Source organism: Amblyraja radiata, chromosome 23, assembly GCF_010909765.2.
Source record: "Amblyraja radiata isolate CabotCenter1 chromosome 23, sAmbRad1.1.pri, whole genome shotgun sequence".
Classification (NCBI taxonomy): domain Eukaryota; kingdom Metazoa; phylum Chordata; class Chondrichthyes; order Rajiformes; family Rajidae; genus Amblyraja; species Amblyraja radiata.
Genome location: NC_045978.1, coordinates 41,577,699 through 41,603,846, shown reverse-complemented (window position 1 = coordinate 41,603,846; position 26,148 = coordinate 41,577,699). Strand labels below are relative to the sequence as shown.

General features: G+C 49.4%; 1 protein-coding gene and 1 long non-coding RNA gene across 5 annotated transcripts in view; one reads left to right on the top strand and one right to left on the bottom strand.

Annotated features, from left to right (window-relative positions):
• Positions 1–631: 631 nt before the first annotated feature.
• LOC116986518 lies at positions 632–22,908 on the top strand. The gene is made up of 3 exons (XR_004415500.1): positions 632–693; positions 10,867–10,872; positions 22,897–22,908. It is a non-coding gene; the product is annotated as an uncharacterized LOC116986518 (long non-coding RNA).
• Positions 12,777–26,148, bottom strand: part of kcnq2 (potassium voltage-gated channel subfamily Q member 2) — a 111,521-nt gene continuing 98,149 nt past the window's right edge. For all 4 annotated transcript variants that reach the window (XM_033042144.1, XM_033042147.1, XM_033042145.1 and 1 more), the window contains one exon: positions 12,777–14,257. In XM_033042144.1, the coding sequence (XP_032898035.1) occupies positions 13,520–14,257 (738 nt within the window). In that variant the 3' untranslated portion in view covers positions 12,777–13,519. The remainder of the gene's footprint in view (positions 14,258–26,148) is intronic.

Below are 26,148 nucleotides of genomic sequence, written 5' to 3'. Positions count from 1 at the left end.
TCTGTATCTACATTCTTTAAGAGGTACTAGCGCACCCGCCTGGCGAAATAAAGATTTTACTACTTGATTACTGATTTTATTGCGTTTTCGTCTGTTTGAAGTGAAACGAACCTTAACATCAGCACTCCCAAGTCCCTTTGCTCCTCCGATTTCCAGATTCTCTCTCCATTTAGAAAATAATCAACGTCTTAATTCTTATTACCAAAATGAATGACTGCACTTTGCTACACTGAATTTCATCAGCCACTTCTCCGCCACTCTCCTAACCTGCCCAAGTCCTTCTGCAGAGTCCTTGCTTCCTCTATACTGCCTCCTATCTTAGTATCATCTGCAAACTTGGCCACAAGGCCTTCAATCCCCTTATCCAAAGCATTAATATACAACGTGAAGAGAGGCGGCCCCAGCACCGACCCTTGCAGAACTCCACTAGTCACTGGCAGCCTACCCGAAAAAGCGCCTAATCTTTGAAATGTTATATGCCTTGTCTTTTGCTTTTATGTTGCCCATGATCTCCTTGTCAGCCACTTCTCATGGAATATTTTTTCCTCTTTGGAATGAAATGATCCTGCATCTTCCGAATTATCCGCAGAAATTCCCGCCATTGCTGTTCTACCTTTATTCCTACTAAAGCCCCTTTCCAATCAATCTTTGCCAGTTCCTCCATCATGCCTCAGTAGTCCCCTTTGCTGAGCTGTACTACCAATACATCCAATTTCACCTTCTCCCTTTCAATTTGTAGGTTAAATCTTATCATATTGTGGTCACTACGTCCTAGTGGTTCCTTTGCCTCAAGTTCTAATATTAAATCTGGTTTATTAAACAACATTAAATCTAGAATTGCCTTATCCCTACGACAAGCTGTTCTAAGAAGCTATCTCAGAGGCACTTTACAAATTCTCTCTCTTGGGGTCCAGTCTACCAGTGATTCTCCCAGTCTACCTGCATATTGAAATCTTCCATGACCACCGGAGCTTTGCCTTTGGTACACACCAATTTTATTTCCTGATGCAATTGAGGGCCTGTAAATAACTCCCATGAGAGTATTTTTATCCTTGCATTTTTTCAGCCCTACCCACAGGGATTCTACATCTTCTGATCCTGTCACCCTTTACTAAGGACTGAATTTCATTCCTTACCAGCAGTGCTCACCCGTCTGTCCTTGCGATTGGATGTGTAGCCTTGAATATTTAGCTCCCAGTTCCGATCCTCTTGTAGCCACATCTCCCTAATGCCTACAACATCATACCTGCCAATTTCCAACTGTGCTACAAGCTCATCCACTTTGTTCCTTATGTATAGGCATTCAAATATACCTTTAATTCTGTGTTGACCACCCCTCCTCTCACAACCATCCCGATTTTACCCATCCTTAATCTCTTCCCCATTTTTAAACTTTCTGTCCTGTTATTTCTGGAGACTTTTGTGGCCTTTTCTGCACTCTCTTTCCCATTAACTCCATGCATACATTTACACCTTGTTAACCCCCCCACCCCACTGTTTAGCTTAAACCCACTAGCAAACGTACAAGGCAGAATGTTGGTCCCTCCCCAGTTAAGGTGCAACCCGTCCCTTTTGTACAGGTCACCCCTGCCCCAGAAGAGATCCCATTGGTCCAGGAATCTAAATCCCTACCCCCTGCACCAACACCTCAGCCACACATTAAGTTCCCCTATCATTCTGTTCTTACCATCACTAGCACGAGGGTTTCTGATGATGCTGGCTGCCTGTTTGAGGCAGCTATTCGTATAGATCCCTTCGATGGTGGGGAGGTCAGAACCCGTGATGGACTGGGCAGTGTTCACCACCGCTCCTGAGCATTTGAGTTGCTGAAGCAGGCCGTGATGCAACCAGTCAATACTCTATACTAACTGTAGAACTACTGTATACTACCTGTAGAAGTTCAAGAAATCCTTCCTGCCTCTGTGGAGGTGTCATCGCCAATCAACTGGACTGACAATTTGCATGTGTTTCCCAGTCACACTTTCTTTACTTGTGCACAACCAGAGCAGCACAGTCCCATTTACCTACTGCTCTAAACTGCTCACAACTGTTAGATTTTTGTTACTGATTTTGACCATTCTATCAGCATGTGAAATTACCAATCTGGATATTTCCTGGTAAGTGTTAATAACCAATACAAACTACATTATAATATTCAATCCTTAGAGTATTAGCAAACAATAGAAGCTACCTGCTAATTCATTGTTATTTCCTCTGTTCGGAAGAGGCCAGCTACACAAGTCTTGGACCACAGGTTGTTGTTCTGTGGTTAGGTTGATAAAGTTGACGATATATTAATCTGATGACCGTGTGTTTGTAAGCTGCCAATATAGGCAGACTTTGATCGTGTTAATACTCTGCATGTTTATTTTCTGAATAAAGGTGTCCGTATAATTAAAAAAATTAAAAATTGTGCGGCGCTCCCTCCGTACCCCCCCCCCCCCCCCCCCCCCCCACACACAGCGCGGCGCTCCCTCAGTAGGATAAAGATATAATTGAGAATTGTTAAGCAGGGTAAAGGAATATGGGCGGAAGGTCGTGGGGCGATTGAGAATCCAGATGGGGCACAGGGGAGGGAAGGGGTTGTTTGTAGGTTAATTAGCCAGAATTAACACTTGAATTAATGAAAGGCCTGGAAAGTTTGTCCACAGAGTAGCCTTAACAATTCAACAAGATAAACATGGGAACAAAAGATTTCTGACCCAACCAATTAGGCAGAGATTGTGTGTGCTTTGTAAGTGCATACACTTTATTTAATAATATAGAATTCATGGAATCTTTTCAAATGCGGTCACACTCGTAGTCACACGTCGTCTGACTCGGTTGGATTGCAGAGAGCCGGGTAGTAAACAGCAGCCTGCACTCCGCGGCTCACTCACCGGGAGGTGTTCACCCCTCCACCTCCCCGGGACCCCGACCCTCCAGCTCTTGAAAGCCGTGCCCTGCAGTCGGCACAGTCTACGAATGCCCCACTTGCACCCAAAACAGGCACCACATTGACCAAAGGCTGCTGTGTATAGAAATTGTAAAAGTTCCCATAAATACCTTGTGCAAATGGTTAACCTTAGAGTAAAAAGATTTGGGTTAAGAAACTGGATTGTAACATTGCTCGATTCAACCACCGGAAGTCATTTTCACTATTAAATTTTATAAATGCAATTTTGTTTTCAAAATAGCATTAGAATGTGTCTGCATGCGTAGCGAGATATCATATTAATTGTGGAAACTAACTAATTGTCAATTAAAGCTCAACGCTGCTTATTCATGCAATGTTCCCAGATACATCTGGCTCCAGACCCGTGGAGTTCGCGCGCCTCAGTAATGGGTGGAGGGGGGCACAGAGATTTACCTATAAACTAGACAAGCTTAAGCTCAGGGCCTCGAGGTCTAGGGGGGCCTCCGGCCAAGGCAGGACACTACCGTTCAACTCTGGGCGGGCGGACCTCCCCCTCTCTCGCTCTCCATCTCCCCCCACTATCCGTGTCTGGGCCGCCGGGCTCCGCTCGCTCCTCATCCGCCGGCACGGCAGGCCGCCTTGCACATGCGCATTGCTGCGGCCTTCACGTCCTCCCCCTGCACATGCGCACAACCACGGCCAGCACATCATCGGCCGCCATGCGCACTGCAACTGCACCTGGTCGGCGCTGGGCACTTTCTCCCTCGCTTTGAATTGTGGGAGGTTTGGCCGCCATGGCTGTCCGGTTGCTGCCTCGCCGCCAGCGCTGAAAAACAACGCGGAGGGGGCATCACAAGTGGAACAGCTCTCTTCATCTAAATCCGGCCCTGTTTGTAACGCTGACGGGAGTTCACTAGGATCCGATGGAAATGTTGGAATGAAGGGAACTTTAAACGTTAATAACAGGTCCTCTATGAGTTACAGGCTGTGATCCAACCAAGAGGGTTCAGAGTGTTAAATAACAGATATTCAAGAATATTATAGGCTGGAATCTAATCGAGGGAATTATACTTAGAATAACGGATAGTGAGTTGCAGGCTAGAAACCAATCACATTTAGCAGGTATAATAGACTCCTGAGGTCATGAGCGTGTAACATTTAAATCAGTGGATCAGTGTTAGCATACAGAGGAACATATCCAGACGAGATATCTAGGCTTCCTTCAGCCCACCTTGTTCTCGTTTCCTCATTCACTCTCTACACACGACGGGCAATTTACAGAGGGCTAATTAACCTACATCTTTGGGATGTGGGTTGAAACCGCAGCACCCGGAGGAAACCTCTTCAGGTCACAGGGAGAACGTGCAAACTCCACACAGACAGCACCAGAGGTCAGGATTGAACCCGGGACTCTAGCTGTGAGGTAGCAGCTTTACTGAAAGGTCGAGAAGATCGAGAGTTTTCTGTGGACGATGATATGTAGCCAGGAGCAAATTTACGACTGGAGTCAAATTAAGGGTTCCGGAGGTCTGTACATAGAATAACCAATACTATGTGAGTTAATGGATGGAAATAATTGAGGGGTTTCCATCTTGCCTGACAGACAATGCCTATAGTACCTCTGGATTGATGAGCAATCTAATCCAGAGGTACTAGAGGTTTGGTATAACGCATTAGATTCCTGAGTGAGTTATAGAAATATAGCATAGACATTAACTGAGTGGGCTAGCATGTTGATAGATGGAATAAAAACTATCCAAGAGTTGTGGGTTGTTATCTACTTTTCGGGTTTAGGGGATGGAGATGTTTCTATTTAGAGGACAAGATATAGACAGGGGAATGGGGTTGAGATGGTAAATTAGATCAGCCATGGTCGAATGGCAGAGCAGACTCGATGGGCCAAATGGCCTAATTCAGCTCTTATGTCTTACGATCAAATTTCTGGCTAGAATCTAATTGTGGAGCACGTGGATCTGTATTGAAGATCCCCGGGTGTTTGTTTTAGGATGGAAACTAATCCAGGTGGTTAAAAGTTACACATCCCCAGTAGACCGTGGGCCGAGGTGCTTTGTCGTTTCATTTCGTGAACCAAATCACGTATCTACCTGTATTTATAACATATTGTGTTAAAATATTATAGAAATTATACCTGAAACTCATCAAGAACAAAACCTGCACATATTTTTAAAATATGAGAAAAAACTCCAATTTTCCAGGTAGTAATTGACCAATCACGCACTTTGCTTCATGCTAGCGAGGCAGCAAGTACTGTGGGATCATGGCTGCGTCCTCATAACATCAAAACAATGGCAAGGTTTCGAAGGAATAAAGGTAATGCTAACCTTGCTGATAATTTTGTTTTACAACTGATTTATCTTTGTAAAGTTATGATGTTGTGAACTGTGAAATAAAAATGATAAATAAAAATGTGGAGCTAGTTAGGATTAGAGTTAGGTGGACGTGCTGAGTGGCCACACATATGGAGCCCGCAGCCGGTCCCAAAGCGACTCCAGCTCCAGCCGTGGGCAGTTCTGAAGGGGGGCGGGTTAGGGTTAGGCATTTCCTCTCTGTGGAAGATGCCTTAGCCTTCCCCCAGCCTGGCACTGCCCGTTCCACTATGGCCGTGACTCCCACTCTGCCCACTGGCAGTCAGTGGGATTCAATAAACTGGGGAACGCACACCCATTGATTAGGCGGGTTCAGGAGCCGGTGAAACCCGGGACCTCCGCGGCAGTCTCACTCACCGTACACCTCCAGTCGGACTCACAATTATATTATTTTCATCATTAAATATATTATTTTTATAATTATATATAACCTATCATATTCACAAATCATATATACATATACAAGTCATATATGATATATATATGGTATATATATATATCATTATACATATATATACACAATATATATATGGTATATATATGTGTATAATATATATATATATATGGTATAATATACGATTTAAATAGCACGGAATTATGCTCCCCATTGAGTAATATGAGCATTGACGCACGAGATGACGCTGTTACTTTTTCAATCTAATTTTCTAATTAGCGTAATTAATTAATATGCAAATTTTGGCACTGACGAGTTATAAATTCCTTCTCAATTATATTTTATCTAAATCTGTGCCAAATTTCAAGTAGATACCAGACATGGGTCACAAAAGTGAAATTCTAGACACATTTTCAATACTCGGCTCACGGGAGTTCCAGACTAGATCATTAAATTTCATACATGGTTTAACAAGGTCCCAGGTGTGCATTACAGCATGTTGTTGTATCGAGAGTTTTCAGAGGGAATGACAGGGAGGGGTTGCAGCTGGATGAATACGGACAAGGCAGGAAACTCCCAGGAGGTCAGGCAGCAGCTGAGAGAGAGAAATTGATTCAATTTCAAGCTGACAAATTTGTTACCAGTGCTGGGAAAACCTGAGATAAACACTATATATTTCTCAGCTAATTGAAATGAGATGTACATGTGTTTGTGTGTGTCAGAGTCATACAGTGTAGAAACAGGTCCTTTGGCCCAACTGGTCCACAATAACTAAGATGCTCCATCTACATGAGTCCCATTTGCCGGTGTTTGACCCATACCGCTCCATATATCCCCTATCCATGTATCTGCAAATATGTCCTTTAAATGCTGTTATTGTACCTCCCACAACCACTTCCTTGCTGTGGGAATATGCGACTGTGTGCATCTATGAATCTAATGAGTATAATGTGTGAGTATGTAATGTGTGTGTATGTGAGATAGGCTGCATGTATGTCAAGTCTATGTGTAATGTGAGACTGTGTAAGGGAGTGTGAGAGAGTGTGCTGTGTGGGTGTGTATATATATATATATACTAGACCAAGTGCAGACCCGTTGGGTCTGTTCCCCCAACGTGCAGTTGTGGGGGGGGGGGGGGAGGAGGCGGCATGCAGCGTCACACACACTAACTATCCCCCCCCCCCGCACTCACGCTAATTATCCCCCCTTGATATTATATTAAGATTATTAATTTGCTCCTTTTACCCCATAACCACCCTATCTACTGACGCATAGCCCCCAACTTGCAATCATATCTAGAGAGGGAGGGGGGGGGTTAGAGAGAGAAGTGGCAGAGACAGAGACACAGAGAGGGACAAGAGGGATGGGGGGTGGAGAGGAGAAGAGGGAGGGTGGGTGAGGGGGGAAAGGTGGGGGAGGAGGGGAGGAGAGAGAGGGTGAGAGGGGGGGGGGATGCTGAGAGGGGGGTGAGCAGGGAGGGGGAGGGAAGGGGGTAGGGGGGTTTAGAGGAGGGACGGTGGGGGAGGGGGAAAAAGAGGGGAGAGAGAGAGGGGGGAGAGGAGAGGAGGGGGGGGGAGAGGAGAGGAGAGAGGGGAGGGAAGAGGAGAGGGGAGGGAAGAGGAAGGGGGGAGAGAGGAGAGGGGGAGAGGAGAGGGGGGGAGAGGAGAATGGGGGGAGAGGAGAAGGGGGGGAGAGGGGAGAGAGGAGAGAGGGGGAGAGGAGAGGGAGAGAGGGTGGGGGGGAGATGATAGAGGGGGAGAGGAGGGAGGGGGGAGGGAGAGAGGGGGGAAGAGGAGAGAGGGGGAAGAGGAGAGAGGGGGGGAGAGGAGGGGGGGAGAGGAGGGTCGGGAGAGGAGTGGGGGAGAGAGAGAGAGAGAGAAAGGGAGAGAGACAGGGGGAGAGAGAGAGGGCTAGGGAGAGAGAGAGGTGGGGAGAGAGAGGAGGGGAGAGAGAGGGTTCCTTTTTACTTCAACCCAAACAACACCATTTGCAGGCAGTGCTTTTTTCCTCAAACTAACCATATTTTCATTTTCAAACCACATTATGGGCACTCACAGCTGTGGAGACATTTGTTCAGTGTTATTCAGAGCTCTGATTGAGGCACACCACTTGCAGAGACTGATTGAGGCACACCACTTGCAGAGACTGATTGAGGCACACCACTTGCAGAGACTGAGTGAGGCACACCACTTCCTGGTTTTATAGTCCCTCCCCCTCCCTCCAGCAGGGGCAGCAGAGAAATTGTGGAATTTTGCAAAAACATTAATATCTGTCATTTTTCATCGACGGGGAAAATCCTCGGCACACATGCGGCGGAGGGGGGCTCTGAGCGAGGTGGCCAAAAATGACGTCCGTCGGTGGCGGCGTTCTCTCGGAAATTGCAGCACAGGCGGCCAAAAGCTGTCAAGAACAGAGATTTAGTGTGTGAGATACTGGGAGTGTGAGTGCATGTGAGAAAGTGAGTGAGAGTATGAGGGTGAGTGTGTGCGAGGACAGGTATGTTTATGTATATCGTGTCCCACAGCTCTCTGAAGCATGGGTAAAAAGACCCGTGACATCAGATGGCAGCTTGTTTTGACACCATGCCCACAATCAGTGACCGAGCTGTACACAGAAACCTTGCAACCGCTCACCCTAGGCATATGTCATCCATGACCAGTGGGCCAGGGCTGCTGAAGGCCCCATTGTCAACTACACCGCACATACCTGCCAGCCCAGCATCTGCAAAGATCTGGTGAAAGTCATAGGTTTCATGGAGTGAGATAGGCACTCTTGCCCAACTACTCCTGGCTGAGCCACTTCAAGGACAGTTTGATTTCTACTGTTTGGGGGCCTGGAGTGACATCCAGACCAGAGCATTAGCAACATTGTCTTTTCTTTGGAGGTGATGATTTGTTTGATGATCAGAGGTTCATATGACATGTGAACCACAGCAAATGTCCTTGTATGTCCTTGTGAAACCAGCCCAGGCAGCTAAAGCCACAGCCCTGCTGCCCCAGGTCCAGCCAGCGAGGACGGGAAGGCCTGAACTGGAGACCATGTTGGGTTACAGATCAGAGGCATAGGGAATGCCCTCCTCTAGAGTCAGGTTTAGGATGTAACAATCACTTCATCAGTGATCCTGAGAATTGTTCAGACACGCACACAGATGCTGGCATCTGGGGCATCAGATCATTGCTAGATAGGTAACATGCTCAGAATTGCACAGCACGGAAACAGGTCCTTCGGCCCAACTCCTCGATGACAACCAGATTTTATAGCTGAGCTAGTCCCATCTGCTTGCATCTGACCCAACCCCTTTAAACATCTCCCATCCAAGTGTTGCTTGTGACTTACAATATACATTCAAATGCTGCTTGCCATTGAGGTAAGATCCAGGGAGACCCTTCACTGAGCAGAGTTTGTTAAACCCACACTTGGTTTGGTCATCACAGAACAATTACAGCACAACACAAGGCCGATCGGTCCTTTCAGTCCATGCCAGCTCCGGGCCTGTGACGCACCTCGGAATGCCATGTAAATGAAGTTATTGTAAACCGTCAGTAGTGCCAGGGCCAGGGTGAGAGATGGGGTTTGCATTGGCTGTGACTGGCGATGATCGGGGACAAGGGAATCCCTGCAGGTATTTGTTAACAGAGCATTTTGTGAACGGCTGGTGGCACAAAATAAAGAGGGATTATTGTAAACCAGCTGCCAACTTCACAAAGTTAAATCAAGGGGATCTTCTGGGAAATGTCTCACTCATCATTCGGAAGAGCAAGGTGCAAGGCTACGGATGAAGAGAGGAAGGGTGGAAATGTCCACGGCTGTCCGGGGTGTCCCTGCCGAGTCTCCAACTCTCGTCACCAGAGTTCAGCAGCCAATCTCCTGGACTGCCTACTAACGAGAGACGGATGCAACTGGCACTTTGAAATGGCACCAAAACCTAGCGACTAGCATGTGACTCAGTGGGCTGTTTCTATGCATTCTGTACTTAACTGGGGATTGTACTTATGTATGCCAATAATCTTACTGATCTGCGTAAAACAAAAAACATTTCACTGTACCTTGGTCCATTTGATAAGGAACCAATGAACCCAGACTGCCAATCCCATTAGAAGAGTTCTACTGGCCTTGAACATTTTCATTTGGACACGAGATTGGAAATGGAGAAGGGAGACTGAGAGTAGGGACACTAGTCGACACAATGAGTGGGTTCCAACAGGCAGCATGGACCAAGAGTACTCCTATCTTTCTGATTCCATTTCAGTCCCACCATCCTGACTGCATAGGGGAGAGGGGAGATCAGAGGATGGCCTGGTTGGTTTTGTCCTGGGCATGGCCAAGCTGGCCATTCGTGGGTCACTGCACCAGGCAGACTGCCTGTTCCTTTTCCAGGGTTACGTCCGCGCCCGGGTGTCCCTTGAGAATGAACACGTGGTGTCCACGGGGACCAGAAGTGCTGGACACCGCAGGGGGGTTGATTGTATCCTGGATCAGGATTGGAATATAGTAATTTGATGTTTACGAATAATACTTGCCAATTTTTGTATTATGGTGACGGGTATTTTGTTATTGTTGTATAAATATTATTGTAAATAAATTTAAGTTTGTAAAACAAGTGTGTGTGAGGTGGGAGTACGTGAGAGGTCAAATAGAAACAAGCCAGATACAATAAGGTAGCTGTTGTTACTACCCTGGAGCCCACCAGAGTGTCAGAGCCAGGATCACCAAGCTTCCAAGACTAAAGCAAGGCCAGTATTTGGAAGGCACTCATCCCACCTCATGACATCCCACGGCTATGTACAGCCAGTGGATGCCATAGTCAGACGGACAGCACAGAATCAGGCCCTTCGGCCTGTCTCGTCCGTGCCGACCAAGACACCCAACTAGACTGGCCCCGGCTACAAGGAGAGGTTGGGCAAATTTGGATTACTTTCTCTGGAGCTGAGGGGAAACCCGAGAGAGAATGATATAAAATTATGGGAGGCATAGACAAGGTAAAGAGTCAGAACGTTCCTCCGCAGGGTGGAAATGTTCAATGCTAGAGGGCACAGCTTTAAGGTGAGAGAGGCAAAGATTAAAGATGTGTGGGGCCAGTTTATTTTTATACAGAGAGTGGTGGGTGCCTGTGGTGGAGGCATATACGATAGCAGCATTTAAGAGGCACGTGGATATGCTGGGAATAGAGGGATATGGATCATGTGCAGGCAGAAGTGGTTAGTTTAATGGCATCATGTTGGCCGAAGGGCCTATTCCTAAGTTCTATTTGTCTACGTTTGGCCCGTAACCCTCTCTTAAAATGTTTTTGTTTTTAATGTGAGATCTCCTTAAAATGTCGGCACCATTGTAATGTAGGAACACAAAAGCACTGCAACAACAGTGTTAACAACCATCTTGGTGGTTAACAATAACTGACTGACTTCATCCACTTCACCACCAACTTCCATCCGGCACTCCAATACACATGGACGATTTCCGACACTTCCCTACCATTCCTTGACCTCACCATCTCCATCGCAGGGGACAGACTCCTGACCGACATACATTACAAACCCACTGACTCACATGGCTATCTGGACTACACGTCTTCCCACCCTGCCCCCTGTAAAGACTCCATCCCCTACTCCCAATTCCTCCGCCTACGCCGCATCTGTTCCCAGGATGAGACATTTCATACCAGGGCATCGGATATGTCCTCGTTCTTCAGGGAACGGGGATTCCCCTCCGCCACCATAGATGAGGCTCACACCAGGGTCTCATCCATACCCCGTAACACTGCTCTCTCTCCCCATCCCCGCACACGCAACAAGGGCAGAGTCCCTCTGGTCCTCACCTTTCACCCCACCAGCCGGCAAATACAACACATAATCCTCCGCCATTTCCGCCACCTCCAACGTGACCCCACCACTCGCCACATCTTCCCATCTCCCCCCATGTCTGCCTTCCGCAAAGACCGCTCCCTCCGTAACTCCCTCGTCAATTCTTCCCTTCCCTCCCGCACCACCCCCTCCCCGGGCACTTTCCGTTGCAACCGCAAGAAATGCAACACCTGTCCCTTCACCTCCCCCCTCGACTCCATTCAAGGTCCCAAGCAGTCGTTCCAGGTGCGACAAAGGTTCACCTGTATCTCCTCCAACCTCATCTACTGCATCCGCTGCTCTAGATGTCAGCTGATTTACATCGGTGAGACCAAGCATAGGTTGGGCGATCGTTTCGCCGAACACCTCCGCTCGGTCCGCAATAACCTACCTGACCTCCCGGTGGCTCAGCACTTCAACTCCCCCTCCCATTCCCAATCCGACCTCTCTGTCCTGGGTCTCCTCCATTGCCAGAGTGAGCAACAGCGGAAATTGGAGGAACAGCACCTCATATTCCGTCTGGGGACCTTGCGTCCTTATGGCATTAACATTGAATTCTCCCAATTTGGCTAGCCCGTGCTGTCTCCTCCCCTTCCTTAACCCTCTAGCTGTCTCCTCCCACCCTCCCATCTGCCCGCCCTCGGGCTCCTCCTACTCCTCCCCTTTTCCTTCTTTCTTTCCCCACCACCCATCAGTCTGAAGAAGGGTTTCGGCCCGAAACGTCGCCTATTTCCTTCGCTCCATAGATGCTGCTGCACCCGCTGAGTTTCCCCAGCAATTTTGTGTACCAGTGTTAACAATCTGCATGGTGTATGGATGGTGATCTTAAGAGCAGTGCAATGGGAGGGGAACAGAGCAGCCGTGAGGGGGGTGGGGAGGGTCAGTTTTATGCCAGCACTGCCCTGCATTCCATATACTCGGGACTGCTGTGTTCAGAGTAAAACTGCAATAAATTAAAATGGCCCAGTCACCGAGAACATTGCTCCTGAACTGGGAATCAAACCAAGAGTTGTACAACCACGCCCAGCCTGCCTGAGATGGGATTGACTCAAATGGAGTATCTTCACTAGGGAGTCAAGTCAGTCAGGGCAGGGCACCGGGATATGAAGAGTGTAGTTATTCAGAGAGTCAGAAAAAACAGGAGGGTTAACACAGTGTTCCTCACATGTTAATGGCAACAATCCGAGTGGCCAGAATGGACAAGATGACCAAGTGGCCTTCCCCTGTCCCAGACATTCATTGACCCTTGCCCAGAGCACTGAGATAAAACAGAGAGGGGGGGGGGGGGGGGGGGGGGGGGCAATATGAGGCAGCATGGTTATACCTGGCATCTCCACGCCAACCTCCCACCCTGGTACCTAAGGCATTTAATGATAAAAACAGAATGAACGTTAAACATGATTAATGTCAGAAGTAGCCAGGGAGGCAGTAATACTGAACGATGCATCAACTGAAGATGCCTGCTTCACCATCCTCTCCATCAATTCCTCTTTGTGGAAAAGATTCCCAATCCCATCCACTCGCCATTCCTTCAGCTCTTGAATCAATCCTCGTGTTTGGAATCCCTCCCTCCCTCCCTCACCTGGGTAACTCCACAGCCATTTTCCAGAGTGCTCTTTTTACCCCTGCACTCCCCCCGCCCCCCCCCATCTGCCCACCTGAACAAGGTGGTGTGGAGGGGGTACATTCAGCGGTCGGATGGAGGGGAGGGGACGTTTAAACCATTGGGGGGGGGGGGGGGGGGGGAAGACTTCCTCTTAGAGGGCTTGGGTAGGATGCCGGATGCAATGGGGGCGGGGGGGGGGGGGGGGGGGGTTCTGAAGGGACAGGACAGGTTGAGACTTGAGAACCATTGAGAACCCAGTGGTCCAGGGCGACTGGCGGCAGGGTTGGTGGCTGTAGAAGATCAGGTTGTCTCCTTGGCATTGTGGTAAAGGTCTACCTCTAACCACGCCAGTGCCGACTCACCCTCCCCTGGTCCAACATACCCATGCCCTCTTGTCTACTTTGAGATCCATGCAAAGTCACAGTGTGGCACTTCGTTGGTGCCCAGCCTTGGCGGTCCGCAGGGAGTGCATGCTTCAGAGTCAGTGTCAGACTCTCCCTCGGCGATGTAGAGGCGCACCTTGGACCAGGGGGTGGTGGTGGAGTGGGGGAGGCCGCCCGCCTGCTCCAGGTTGTCCTTGGACTGCGAGATGCTGAAGCCGCTGTAGGACCTCTCCAGTTCCTCGTGGTCTACAGAGGGGATGGAGATGGAGGTGTCACTGTCCCTCTCCTTCAGCCCCGTGTCCGTCCGTCTGCTGCCATGCCCCCCGTGCCTCGCGTGCTCCGAGCCCCCGTGGCTGGACATCCGCTCGTGTGAGGTGGAGGGAGGGGGGGGGATCCTGACAAAGGGCGTGCCCACGGGCGAGGTGACGAAGGTCAGCGTGCCATGACTGTGCCGACTCAGCCCGTTCACCGAGTGCTGGTGGAAGGAGGTGGAGGGTGGGCAGCCATGGGGCAGCGAGGTGCCCCCCTGTCCAGGGAAGGGTTTGTGGGCGGCGCAGGAGCACGTGGTCTTGTTGCCGTTGGTCGTCTTGTCGCTCAGTTGAAGGTTGTCCACGCCCACGGGGCTGTGGTAGGGCGGAGCGGGGTCAGGCTCCTTGGAGATGAAGTAGGCCTCGGTCTCTGATGGTGGGATGCCCATGCGCTGCATGTAGATGTTGACCAGGAAGTCCAGCTTCTTCTCCATGGAGTGCACCTGCACCCCGCCAACACAGAGAGACAGAGACAGAGGGGGTGAGAGGGGGGGTAGAGAGGGGGGGGTAGAGAGGGGGGGGGAGGAGAGGGGGGAGGAGAGGCGGGGGAGAGAGGGGGGGGAGGAGAGGGGGGGGGAGAGGTGGGGAGAGAGGGGGGGGAGGAGAGGGGGGGGGAGAGCGGGGGGGAGAGGCGGGGAGAGAGGGGGGAAGGCGGGGAGAGAGGGAGAGAGAGGGGGTGGAGGGGAGAGAGAGAAGGGGGGAGAGAGGGGGGGAGAGACGGGGGGAGGGAGAGGGGAGAGGGAGGGGGGGGGGGGAGAGAGAGGGAGATAGAGACAGAGAAAGAGAGGGGGTGAGAGAGAGGGGGAGAGCGGGGAGGGGGGGAAGAGAGGGGGCAGAGGGGGGGAGGGGGATTGTGGGGGAGGTGGGGGAGGGAGGGGGAGGGGGAGAGGGAGGGGGGAGAGAAATTATTCATACACCCACACCAGGCAACCCACAGCTAGCCAGCTGCCATCTCTGATATCCACCCACACACTTGGGCAAACAGACTCACCTGAACATCCAGCAACACTGCACCCACCCAGGTCCTCACACATCTATCCTGGCACCCACACACCCCAGCACCCACACATCCGAGCACCCACTAATTCACCTGGGTGCCCACCACTGCTACCCACATACCCACCTATACAACCACACACCCACCCTGGCACCCACCCACGGAACAATCAGGGCACCTTCACACCGACCCAGCCATCCAACCTCCCTGCATCCACCCGAGCATCAACCCACCCTCGCACCCACTCACCCACCACACTGGCACCCACATATCCTCCATGGCACCATTGCACCCATACACACAACTATCTGGGCACTCTCACACCGACCCAGGCATCAAACAACCCTGCACCCACCCAGGTCCTCACATACCCGTCTGGGTACACCGTGTGCGGACGTGGCGCCGACGGACGAGAGGCCGAAGTAAAGAAGTCGAAGCCAAAGAACCGAATGGAAACGTAGGCCGAAATGAATCGAAAGGATGGGACACCTAAATGCAAACTAACAGAAAGGGCGGGACGCCTAAAAGCCAACGAACCGAAAAGCTGCGTTGCCTAAAAGCAAACTTACCGAATGACCGCTCTGTTGAAACGCCACCTACCCGAAAGGCGGCGTCGCCTACAGGCCAAAGGACCGACTGCCGCTCAACAGAAACGTCCAATAACGGACATGACGTTGCAGGGGGGCGGGACTTGTCAGCGATTGGTCCAGAGCCCCGCGTCCATCACATCACTGTGAAGGCATGAACATTGTCCCAAAGCTCCGCAACACCCGACCCACAGCCGTGGGATGGTGGCCGTGGGAGAGTGGGGGCTGTACACCTTCGGCCGCTTACAACTTGGTGCTTGGGTTCAGATAGCCCAGTCACCTATGGCTTGTGTGGGAAAATGAACTCCACGCTCCCGTCACCCCCTCTCTCCCCCTCTTCTCTCTCTCCCTTCTCCTCTCTCTCACTTCTTCTTTCTCCTCCTCTACCCTCTTTCTCCACTCTTGTCTCTCTCCCCTTCCTCTCTCCCCCCCCTCTCTCCCTTATCTCGCCCTCCGTTCTCTCTCTCTCCCCCCCCCCCCCCTCTCTCCCTTCTCTCTCTCCCCTTCTCTCTCTCCTCCGTCTCCACCCGCGGGAGCTTCCCACGTATACATGATATACACCAGTTAATTAACCATGTATAAATGTATATCATGTATTACATGTATAAATCGTTCTTACATTCGGGAACATGGTTAATTAACTGGTGGCATTATTTCCCTGTCCTAACGGCCTTTGATTTAGCCGGTGATTACATCTATTCCATCCCTCCCTCACAAAGATGTGGAATTTCAATTTGAGTGCACTTGTTTGAATAGATGCAAGCGGCATGTCCAGTTTCTCTCCTGGGCGCGCAATACACGAAGCCGATGAAATGACACAACTGTCACACCAAAGATAGACACAAAATGCTGGAGTAACTCAGCTGAAGAGGCAGCATCTCTGGGGAGAAGGAATGGGTGGCGTTTCGGGTCGAGACCTTTCAGACGCACTCTGAAGAATGGTCTCGGCATGAAATGTCACCCATTCCTTCTCTCCAGAGATGCTGCCTGTTTTGTGCGTGGGAGCTTGGGTGCGTTCCGAGTCTGTCTCCGCGGCCGGGGTGAATCAAAGTCCGGGGGTCGGAGAATCACCCTGGTGTGGAGGTTGTGGTCCGATGGCGGTGGGACACTCCCGCGGGTGGAGACGGAGGAGAGAGAGAAGGGAGAGAGGAGGGGGGAGAGAGAAGGGAGAGAGGGGGGGGAGGGAGAGAGAAGCGAGAGAAGGGGGGAGAGGAGGGGAAGAAAGAGCGGAAGAGAGAGGAGGGGTAGAGAAGAGTGGAGAGAGAGGAGGTGAGAGAGAGAAGAGGGGAGAAAGAGGAGGAGAGAGGGGGGGGAGAGAGAGGGGGGGAGAGAGAGGGGGGGAGAGAGAGAGAGGGGGGGAGAGAGAGAGAAGATGGGAGAGAGAAGGGGGAGACGGGAGCGTGGAGTTCATTTTCCCACACAAGCCATAGGTGACTGGGCTATCTGAACCCAAGCACCAAGTTGTAAGCGGCCGAAGGTGTACAGCCCCCACTCTCCCACGGCTACTCTCCGCGGGCTGTGGGTCGGGTGGAGCGGAGGTTTGGGACAATGTTCATGCCTTCACAGTGATGTGATGGACGCGGGAGTCTGGACCAATCGCTGACAAGTCCCGCCCCCCGGCAACGTCATGTCCGTTATTGGACGTTTCTGTTGAGCGGCAGTCGGTCCTTTGGCCTGTAGGCGACGCCGCCTTTCGGGTAGGTGGCGTTTCGACAGAGCGGCCATTCGGTAAGTTTGCTTTTAGGCAACGCAGCTTTTCGGTTCGTTCGCTTTTAGGCGTCCCACCCTTTCTGTTAGTTTGCATTTCGGCGTCCCATCCTTTCGATTCATTTCGGCCTACGTTTCCATTCGGTTCTTTGGCTTCGACTTCTTTGCTTCAGCCTCTTGTCTGTCGGCGCCACGTCCGGGTACCGGGCACACACCTACCCTAGTACCCACCCATCTGGGTAGTTGGTGGATGGCAAACATACCCACCTGACATCCAGCAACCCTGCACCCATCCTAGCACTCGCACACCCTAGCACTCACCCTCCCTGACACCCACACCCTCTGTGGTACTCATGCACCATGGCACCCATCCACACAACAACCTGGGCACCCTCACACCAACCCCGTCATCAAACAACCCTGCACACACCCACCCAGGCAACCACTCATCTGACATCCAGCAACCCTACACCCACCCAGGTCCTCACATACCCATCTGGGCACACACTCACCCTAGCACCCACCCACCTTGGCACCCATACACCCACCTTGGCACCCATACACCCACCTTGGCACCCATACACCCATCAGGGCACCCATACCCCACCCGGGCACCCATACACCCACCCGGGCACCCATACCCCACCCGGGCACCCATACCCCACCCGGGCACCCATACCCCACCCGGGCACCCATCGAGCAGACCAATAACGGGACATCCACTGAGCAACTGCCCAACAATAGACCAATAACTAGCCATAATTTAACCTGATGCCCAAAAAACATTCTATAATTAACTATCAATTAACCAGCTAGCCAACAACCAGAATAACTAGCCATCCTCGAACCTGAAGCCCTACAACTATCCCATTTTACTTCGGAGTCACGTGAGTGACTACGTGAAGAGCCCGCTCAGCACGCATGCGCGGCATTACGTTTCAGCAGGCAACAACGGCAGGCGGGAGTCAGGCGCTCCCACTACAAGCCTGAAAGAGGAAGCTTTAGGTAAGTACTTACCTTCAGTTTAACCAGCGACTCGTGTCTGTTTGTTGCTCCAGGTGGAGCAAAGCAGCAGACGCAAGCGGCCCCCGTTGGACTCCGGGGAAGGAGCGTTCCGTTTGCGGAAGGGGGAGAGATGCCACCAGGACCGCACATGCTGTGGTCCACAGACAGGGAGCTGTGCCGGTGCCAGTCCAGACGCAAGCGGCCCCCCTTGGACTAGGGGAAGGAGTGTTCCGTTCGCGGAAGGGGGAGAGACGGCACAGGACCGCACACGCTGCGGTCCACAGACAGAGCTGCGCCGGTTTCCAGTCCAGAGGCACAGCGGGAGTCAGGCGCTCCCGCTACAGTTTAAGGAACAAGACTCTCCAAGAAGCCTGTCCCCAGCTCGGCTCCAGCAGACAGGCGTCTCATCAGAGGGGGACAGAGGGCGGTAGGACCGCCTACCCGGCGCTCCGCCATCCCCGACACCGAGCCGAGCCCAGTTCCGCTAGCGCCTGAGCAGCGGACTGGATGTCAAGACATCCGGCCGGTGGTATCCGATTCGTCGGACGGGGACGTCTCACCACCCGCTTAGGGCAGAGACAGCCGCCTGACCCGCTTTGAGCGGCTCGTGGAGCATAAGCTCAAGCGAGACTTGCTTCGTGAGGAGCAGTTTCACAGAGGGAGTTCAGGCACTCCCTCCACAGTGCCTTGTGCACTGGCCATTGCCTCCTCCTCATCCAAGGACAGCTTTGGCGACCAGAGCTGGGCTGGTCAAGAAGAGGGGCACTGGCTGAACAACATCGGGAGTATGCTTTGAGGTACAGGATCAGGAAGAGCTGCTGGGTGTGGCCACTACGTGGTTTCACCACGAGCAAGATGGCTTTCAGTCTTAACTGATGGCCAGCCTACTACCTGTCTTTTCCAAAAAACCTCTCCAAGACAGGTAGCCATGAGGTGTTGGTTTCATCACGCCTCCCCTAAATTGCATTTACTCAAAGTGCCCGCCATTATTGGGGGATACATTGAGCAGCGCATTTAACCCAAATATCTCAAAATTTCATTTGATACCCTGACGTCGTCTATCATGTCCACCTGCTCATTCCAGAAGGGCAGGGTAGTATGGCAAAACACCTGACCCTACTGTTCAACTTCTCAAGGGAAGTCACAAACCTGCCCTCAATCTATGAAATTCACAGGACTGTGAGAACGCCGACCTCACAACCACAGATCCTGCTACCTGGCACTTACCAAACCAGTCCTAAAAAACTGGACGAAATGTTCAAACTATTCGGCACAAGAGGGCAGAGTCTGGAATGAGCACCACACTAAACCAGACAGCAGTACCTCTACGCGTCCACCAGGGGCGTCTACCTCATGGTACTGGTGAAAGCTCGGGGCCTGCATGCCAATCCCGTAAGCCTTTTAGGCCAGGGCCCAGAGCAGGCCCCATGGAAAATGCGCCACCCCCCAACAAACATCGTCCCTACAAGAACAAGGAACCAGAAACCGAAGAAAACAACAATGAAGACAGATAAGTATGGTTCCTACCATCACATAAAGGTGAAGGGTTGTACTAACAAGGGGTGGGTGAATCACGCCTGGTTAGGAAGCTATCACTCTTGGTAGTTATATACCAAAAAATATATTCAAGGGGAATAGAATGAATATCTTGCCACCAATTCAGCAAGCACCCCAAGGGGTCTACCCTCCCACGATGGTGAATGTCGCACCATCATTGATGAACCACTTGAGTATTTCATCAGGTATACCCACTTATGGGATTTGTAACTTCTACCATGGATCCAAGGATACTTTATGGTAGACATCGATCTTGAAGATGCATACTATTCAGTACCTTTTCATATAAGTTTCGGATATACCACAATTACCTGGATGGGGTAAACATGATGAACATTGCCATTTTCATTCACTGCACATCTCGCGTGGGTATGTGACAAATAAACTTGATTTGAGTATTGAATTGGCATATAAGTCGAAGCCATTCCAGAATTCAAACCAGCCCTGACACTAAAGGAACATTCCGTCATGGCATGTCTATATATTAACAACAGACTATCCTTGGATATAGCTTTATTAGCTGCATTAGCTACTAACTTATTTAGCGGGCTCTGTCATATATCCAGATATTTACGTTGACCATCCACAACATTGTCTATCTGGTATTCATTAATGCTCTCAATTATGGTAACATTTAACCACCAATCAACTACGTGACAAAGTAATTGGGATAGTAGCAGCATTACCAGCTACTGAACATTGTACCTTCCTATGAGCTGAGATACTAGTGTTCAAACTATATTCCATACCTGTAATATGGTGGCAAATGGACTAATCTGGAGTGTTATCATGGAATTCATCTGCATAGGAAGGATTATGTTTGTACACTTCCACCTGGTTTGAGTAACATCTTATGTGTCCTGATGTGTTACTGAGCTTGTAATACTTAGTGCCAATGCAAGTTGACTTAAACGTGTTAAATATAAAATTACTTACTTCTAGTGAAGCTCAGTAATGCACCATTTTGCATGTTCGTTTATAAGTTAACAACATCACAGTGGTGGCATATACCAAACCACTTGGGCGGAGAACATCGATATTAGGTGACAATTTATTAACAATTGGTAACCGTATGTCATCAAACATGTTTGACCATCAGTAACTTACCTAACAGTAGGTATGTTGCAAAGCCTACCTGAAGCGTCGCTGAAAATCTGTCGCTGCGGGTGTGCGCGGTTTTGGCGCCGTTTAGAGGGGGCGGGTTTAAAACGCGATTTTCTCTAGGCTGTTCCAATCGAAGATGTTCAGCCTTGTAAAATATTAACGAAAAATCGCTGAAAGACCCCGTCGCAAAAGCTATTATTAGTTTTAAAGGCCTTGAATAATAGTTATAGTAGTTTAAAATTCAATCTCTAAACCCGCGACCACCAGCAACCGCAGGGTCTCATAAAGCAGACAACTGAAGGTAAGCTGTATATTTTTACATTATAAAGGGCTTCTAAAGATCCCTTTATACAAAGTTTAATATTGCGAGTAGCTCATTTTGGGCCCATTATATCCCGCAGTATTTTTCTCGGCATTTGGGGGCACAAATCTACCGCAATGTGAACGTTCTAAACCAGCGCGTTCCACAGGGACCCACTGGAAAGCTGATTTAAATGGGCATTTATTTACAGCAATTGAACACTAAATTCCTTCCATTTGGTCTATAAATTAATGTAAATGAGATTTAAAAATCATGTTTTATTGTGAATTATTTGTGAATATTATTTGGACTTTTAGGCTATTTAAAAATGTTAATCATTTATTAAGAAATGGATAGATGTTTAGATCTAGTAATTGAAGTCTGAAATTAGCTACAATTAGGTAACTAACTAATTATATGCTTTAATTTCAGGTCATCCAAGTAAGATTATTTTATATTTGTTTCAGAATGCTTCAATCTATGATAACTGAAAATTTCATTCAGTTCTCTTAATTTTTAAGAAAGTTATGGGCTTTTGACTGTTCACGATCACAGCCATTTTGTTATGTCCATAGAAAATCAATAGGGAACAAGATGCTCATTTCCGAGTATGAAAATGGCCATAACTTTTTAAATACTTGAGATATGAAAGTGAATTAGGTGTCAAATTAAACTTATTTTTATGCTTTATCTGATGGGATAAATTACAGACTTGATTTTTTAAATCTCAAAATTTTGTAACATTGCTACTATCAGGTGAGCTAAATGCTGTAAACAAACATTTAAACCAAAAATATTTGCTGAAATTACTAAGCAATATGGCCACCAGATATCGATTTCCTTATATTCAATTAAATTGCCACGTACTAACCTACGTCGCATGAAACCAATCTCAAGGCAGCGGCGATGGATACATTCCCGCGTATTGAGGGGTGGGGGGGAATCTAATCTCTATGTTCTCCCTACCTTCTACCTCTTCAATAGGTACTACGGCTTCATCAGTCGGGTACTACGCAAATTACAGTGGACTAAGTCCACAGGCATGGTTCCCAGTGGTCCTCGACATTGTCATTAAAAGAATTGCAGAATTGGGAAGACCACTGCTGTGCTTGGATCAGCAGCACTATCAACATGATGACAGCACTCCGTCGCATATCCACTAGGGAACATACCTGAGGAACATCAAGACATGGGACACTGTTCCAAAACAGGAACTACACATTCAACTACAACAAAAAACTGTTCCTGGCAGGTCTTCACCACAATGAAGGACATGTTCTGTCAGCCTACTCAACTTGGGCACCACGACAACAGGGCAAAGGGTACCACTCACTGGTGATCAGATAGAGGAGAGGTATATTCAATCCATTCCCCAGAAATAGGTACACCCAAATTGGGATGTCAGTGAACGGGCTCTTCACGTAATCCCTCATCGTAACTCCTCATAAAATACAGATCAAACTTCAAACTGGTAAGTTCTCGTTTAATCTTACTATTAATTAACCATCTATTCACCAGATCCCATTTACTACCCATCCATTAACCAAATGCTCAACAACCATGAACTAGCCATCCATTAACAACCATTCAATTCACTAGTCACCCATAAACCAGCTGCTCTTTAACCAGTTGTCCAACTGGTTAACTAGATTCCCAGTAACCATTTGTCCATAACCCATCCTCAGTGGATCTGATAAGGTCTGCACCAATCCCCACCCAGGGCCAGGCAGAATCTCTTCATGCGGCAACTGATCCTGAATATAATGCCTACCCAACAATGGCCCGTTTCTGCTTCCCTGGGACCATTGATGCTCCAAGTATCAGGTGACACATCCGTTAGTGGAAGTGTCCACACACTCCCAAAATAAAGTGTCGCTCTGTACCCAGGAGTAAACATCACCAACAACTTGTCCTGGACCAGAACATCAAATCAACTCCTCCACTTCCTTAGAAGGCTTAGGAAGTTCGGCATGTCACCAACAACTCTCACCAACCTCTACAGATGTGCCGTAGAAAGCATTTTATCAGGATGCGTCATAGCACGGATTGAGAGCTCCTCCATCCAAGCCCGCAAGAAATTACAGAGAAATGTGGTGCAGCTCAGACAATCACACAAACCAACCTCCCTTCCATTGCCTCCATCTATACTTCACGCTGCCTCAGCAAAGCCAGCAGCATAATCAAGGACCAGTCTCACCCCGGACACTCTCTTCTCTCCTGTCCCATCAGGCAAGAGATTCAAAAGCATGAATAAGCACACCTCCAGATTCATGGACAGTTTTTTCCAAGCTGTTATCACGCAACTCAACCATAGAAACATAGTAAAATAGGTGCAAGAGTAGGCCATTCAGCTCTCTGAGCCAGCACCGCCATTCAATATGATCATGGCTGATCATCTAAAATCAGTACTCCGTTCCTGCTTTTTCCCCATATCTCTTGATTCCTTTAGCCCAAAGAGGTAAGTCTAACTCACTCTTGAAAACATCCAGTGAATTGGCCTCCACTGCCTTCTGTGGCAGATAATTCCAGATTTACAACTCTCTGGGTGAAAAAATGTTTCCTCATCTCAGTCCTTAGTGACCTACCCCTTATGCTTAAACTGTGACCCCTGGTTCTGGACACCCCCAACATCAGGAACATTTTTTCTGCAACTGGCCTGTCTAATCCTTTAAGAATGTTGTTTCTATAAGATCCCCTTTCATTCTTCTAAACCAGGGAATACAAGCCCAGTCGACCCATTCTTTCATCATATGTCAGTCCCGCCATCCTGGGATATAACCTGGTGAAACTACGCTGCACTCCCTCAATAGCATTAATGTCCTTCCTCAAATTAGGAGACCAAAATTGCACACCATACTCCAGGTGTAGTCTCACCAGGGACCTGTACAACTGCAGTCAGACCTCCTTGCTCCTAAACTCAAATTCACTCGTAATGAAGGCCAACATGCCATTAGCTTTCATCACTGCCGGCTGTACCTGCATGCTTACTTTCAGTGACTGATGTACAAGGACACCCAGGTCTCGTTGCATCTCCCCTTTTCCTAATCTGACAGCATTCTGATAATAATCTGCCTTCCTGTTCTTGCCACCAAAGTGGATAACCTCATACTTATCCACACTCACCCAACCTATCCAAGTCACTGTGCAGCCTCATAGCATCCTTATTGTAGCTCACACTGCCACCCAGCTTTGTGTCACCCACAAACTTGGAGATGTCATATTTAATTCCTTCGTCTAAATCGTTATTGTAAATAACTGGGGTCCCAGCTCCGAGCCTTGCAGCCTCCCACTAGTCACTGCCTACCATTCTGAAAAGGACCCGTTAATTCCTACTCTTTGCTTCCTGTCTGCCAACCAGTATCCATGTCAATACACTAACCCCAATACCATATGCATTAATTTTGCACACTAATCTCTTGTGTGGGACCTTGTTCTGTGCACGGCTGCCCTGCCAGCAGTTGTTTGTCTTTTCACCGCTTTATTTTTATTTTTAGTTAGTTAAAGTGTTTTGTTTGGAGGTCTAGACTTTTTTATGTGGGGGGTGGGGGGGGGGGGGGGGGGGGGAAACTACCTTTCAGGGTCCCTACCTGGTCGGAGAGGCAGCTTCGACCCGTCCTCGCGGCCTACCAGCGGGCCTGGAGCGGCGTTTCCTGTCGCGGACCGCCCAGAACCTCGGCTTCGGTGGCGGCACAGCGCTGGAGCGCTATCGTGGAGCGGGCGATGCCTTGCCTGGGTCGCCGCGCTGGAGCTCCGGTGAGCTGAGACCGCCGGGAACAACATCGCGGAGCTGCGGGTCTGAGGAGCGGCCAGCTGCGGGCGGCGGCGCTGAACTTAACATCGGGAGCCTGGGATCTCGCGACGAGATCGCCAGTTGTGGAGCTCCAACCGGTACAGCCTTGTCGGCTTCCAAAGCCGCGGCCTCCAGTATGGAGGCGGCCGTTCCAGGGTTCCCATGCTGCTGTGAGGACTCTCCCGACGCCGGAGCACCACCACCCGGCGAGAACGGCCAGGAACATCGGGCCTCCGTAGAGGCAACTGTGGAGGCCTCAATAGGCCCGACTATGGGTGAACTGGGTTTGGGGACTGGACTTTGTGCCTTCCCTCATGGTGGGAGCCATTGTGGGGGGATGTTCTTTGTGTTTAAGACTCTCATTGGTGTTATGTCTGTATTCTTTCTTTGTGTACTGCAAAATGGCAAAAAGCATTTCACTTCACTACACCTCGGTGTATGTGAATGTGACTAATAAAATACCTTTGATACTTTGATACTTTGTCAAAGGCTTTTTGAAAGTACAGATACACCACATCCACTGGCTCTCCCTTATTCATTCTACTTGTTACATCCTCAAATAATCCCAGAAGATTAGTTAAGCATGATTTCCCCTTCATGCTGGCTTTGACAAATCCTGTCACTGTTTTCCAAATGCGCTGCTATAACATCTTTAACAATCAACTCAAGCATCTTCCCCATTACCGATGTAAGTTTAACTGGTTCCCCGTTTTCTCTCTCCCTCCTTTCTTAAAAAGTGAAGTTATTGGCTACCCTCCAGTCCACAGGAACTGATACAGAGTTGAGAGAACAATGGAAAATGATCACCAATGCATCCACGATTCTAGGGCCACCTCCTTGAGTACTCTGGGGTGCAGACCATCAGGCCCTGAGAATTTATCTGCCTTCAGTCCCAACATTTTACCCAACACCATTTCCCGACTAATGTGGATTCCCTTCAGTTCCTCCCTCCCATTAGATCCTCGGACCCCTAGTATTTCTGGGAGATTGTTTGTGTCTTCCCTAGTGAAGACAGAACCAAAGTACTGGTCTGCCATTTCCTTGTTTCCCATTAGAAAATTCCCATATTTTCCCATTCCCATGTGATCAAGCTTTTCCCTTTGAGAATAGGGAAGATTCAAACAAGAGGACATGACTTCAGAATTAAGGGACAGAAGTTTAGGGGTAACATGAGGGGGAACTTCTTTACTCAGAGAGTGGTAGCGGTGTGGAATGAGCTTCCAGTGGAAGTGGTGGCGGCAGGTTCGTTGGTATCATTTAAGAATAAATTGGATAGGCATATGGAT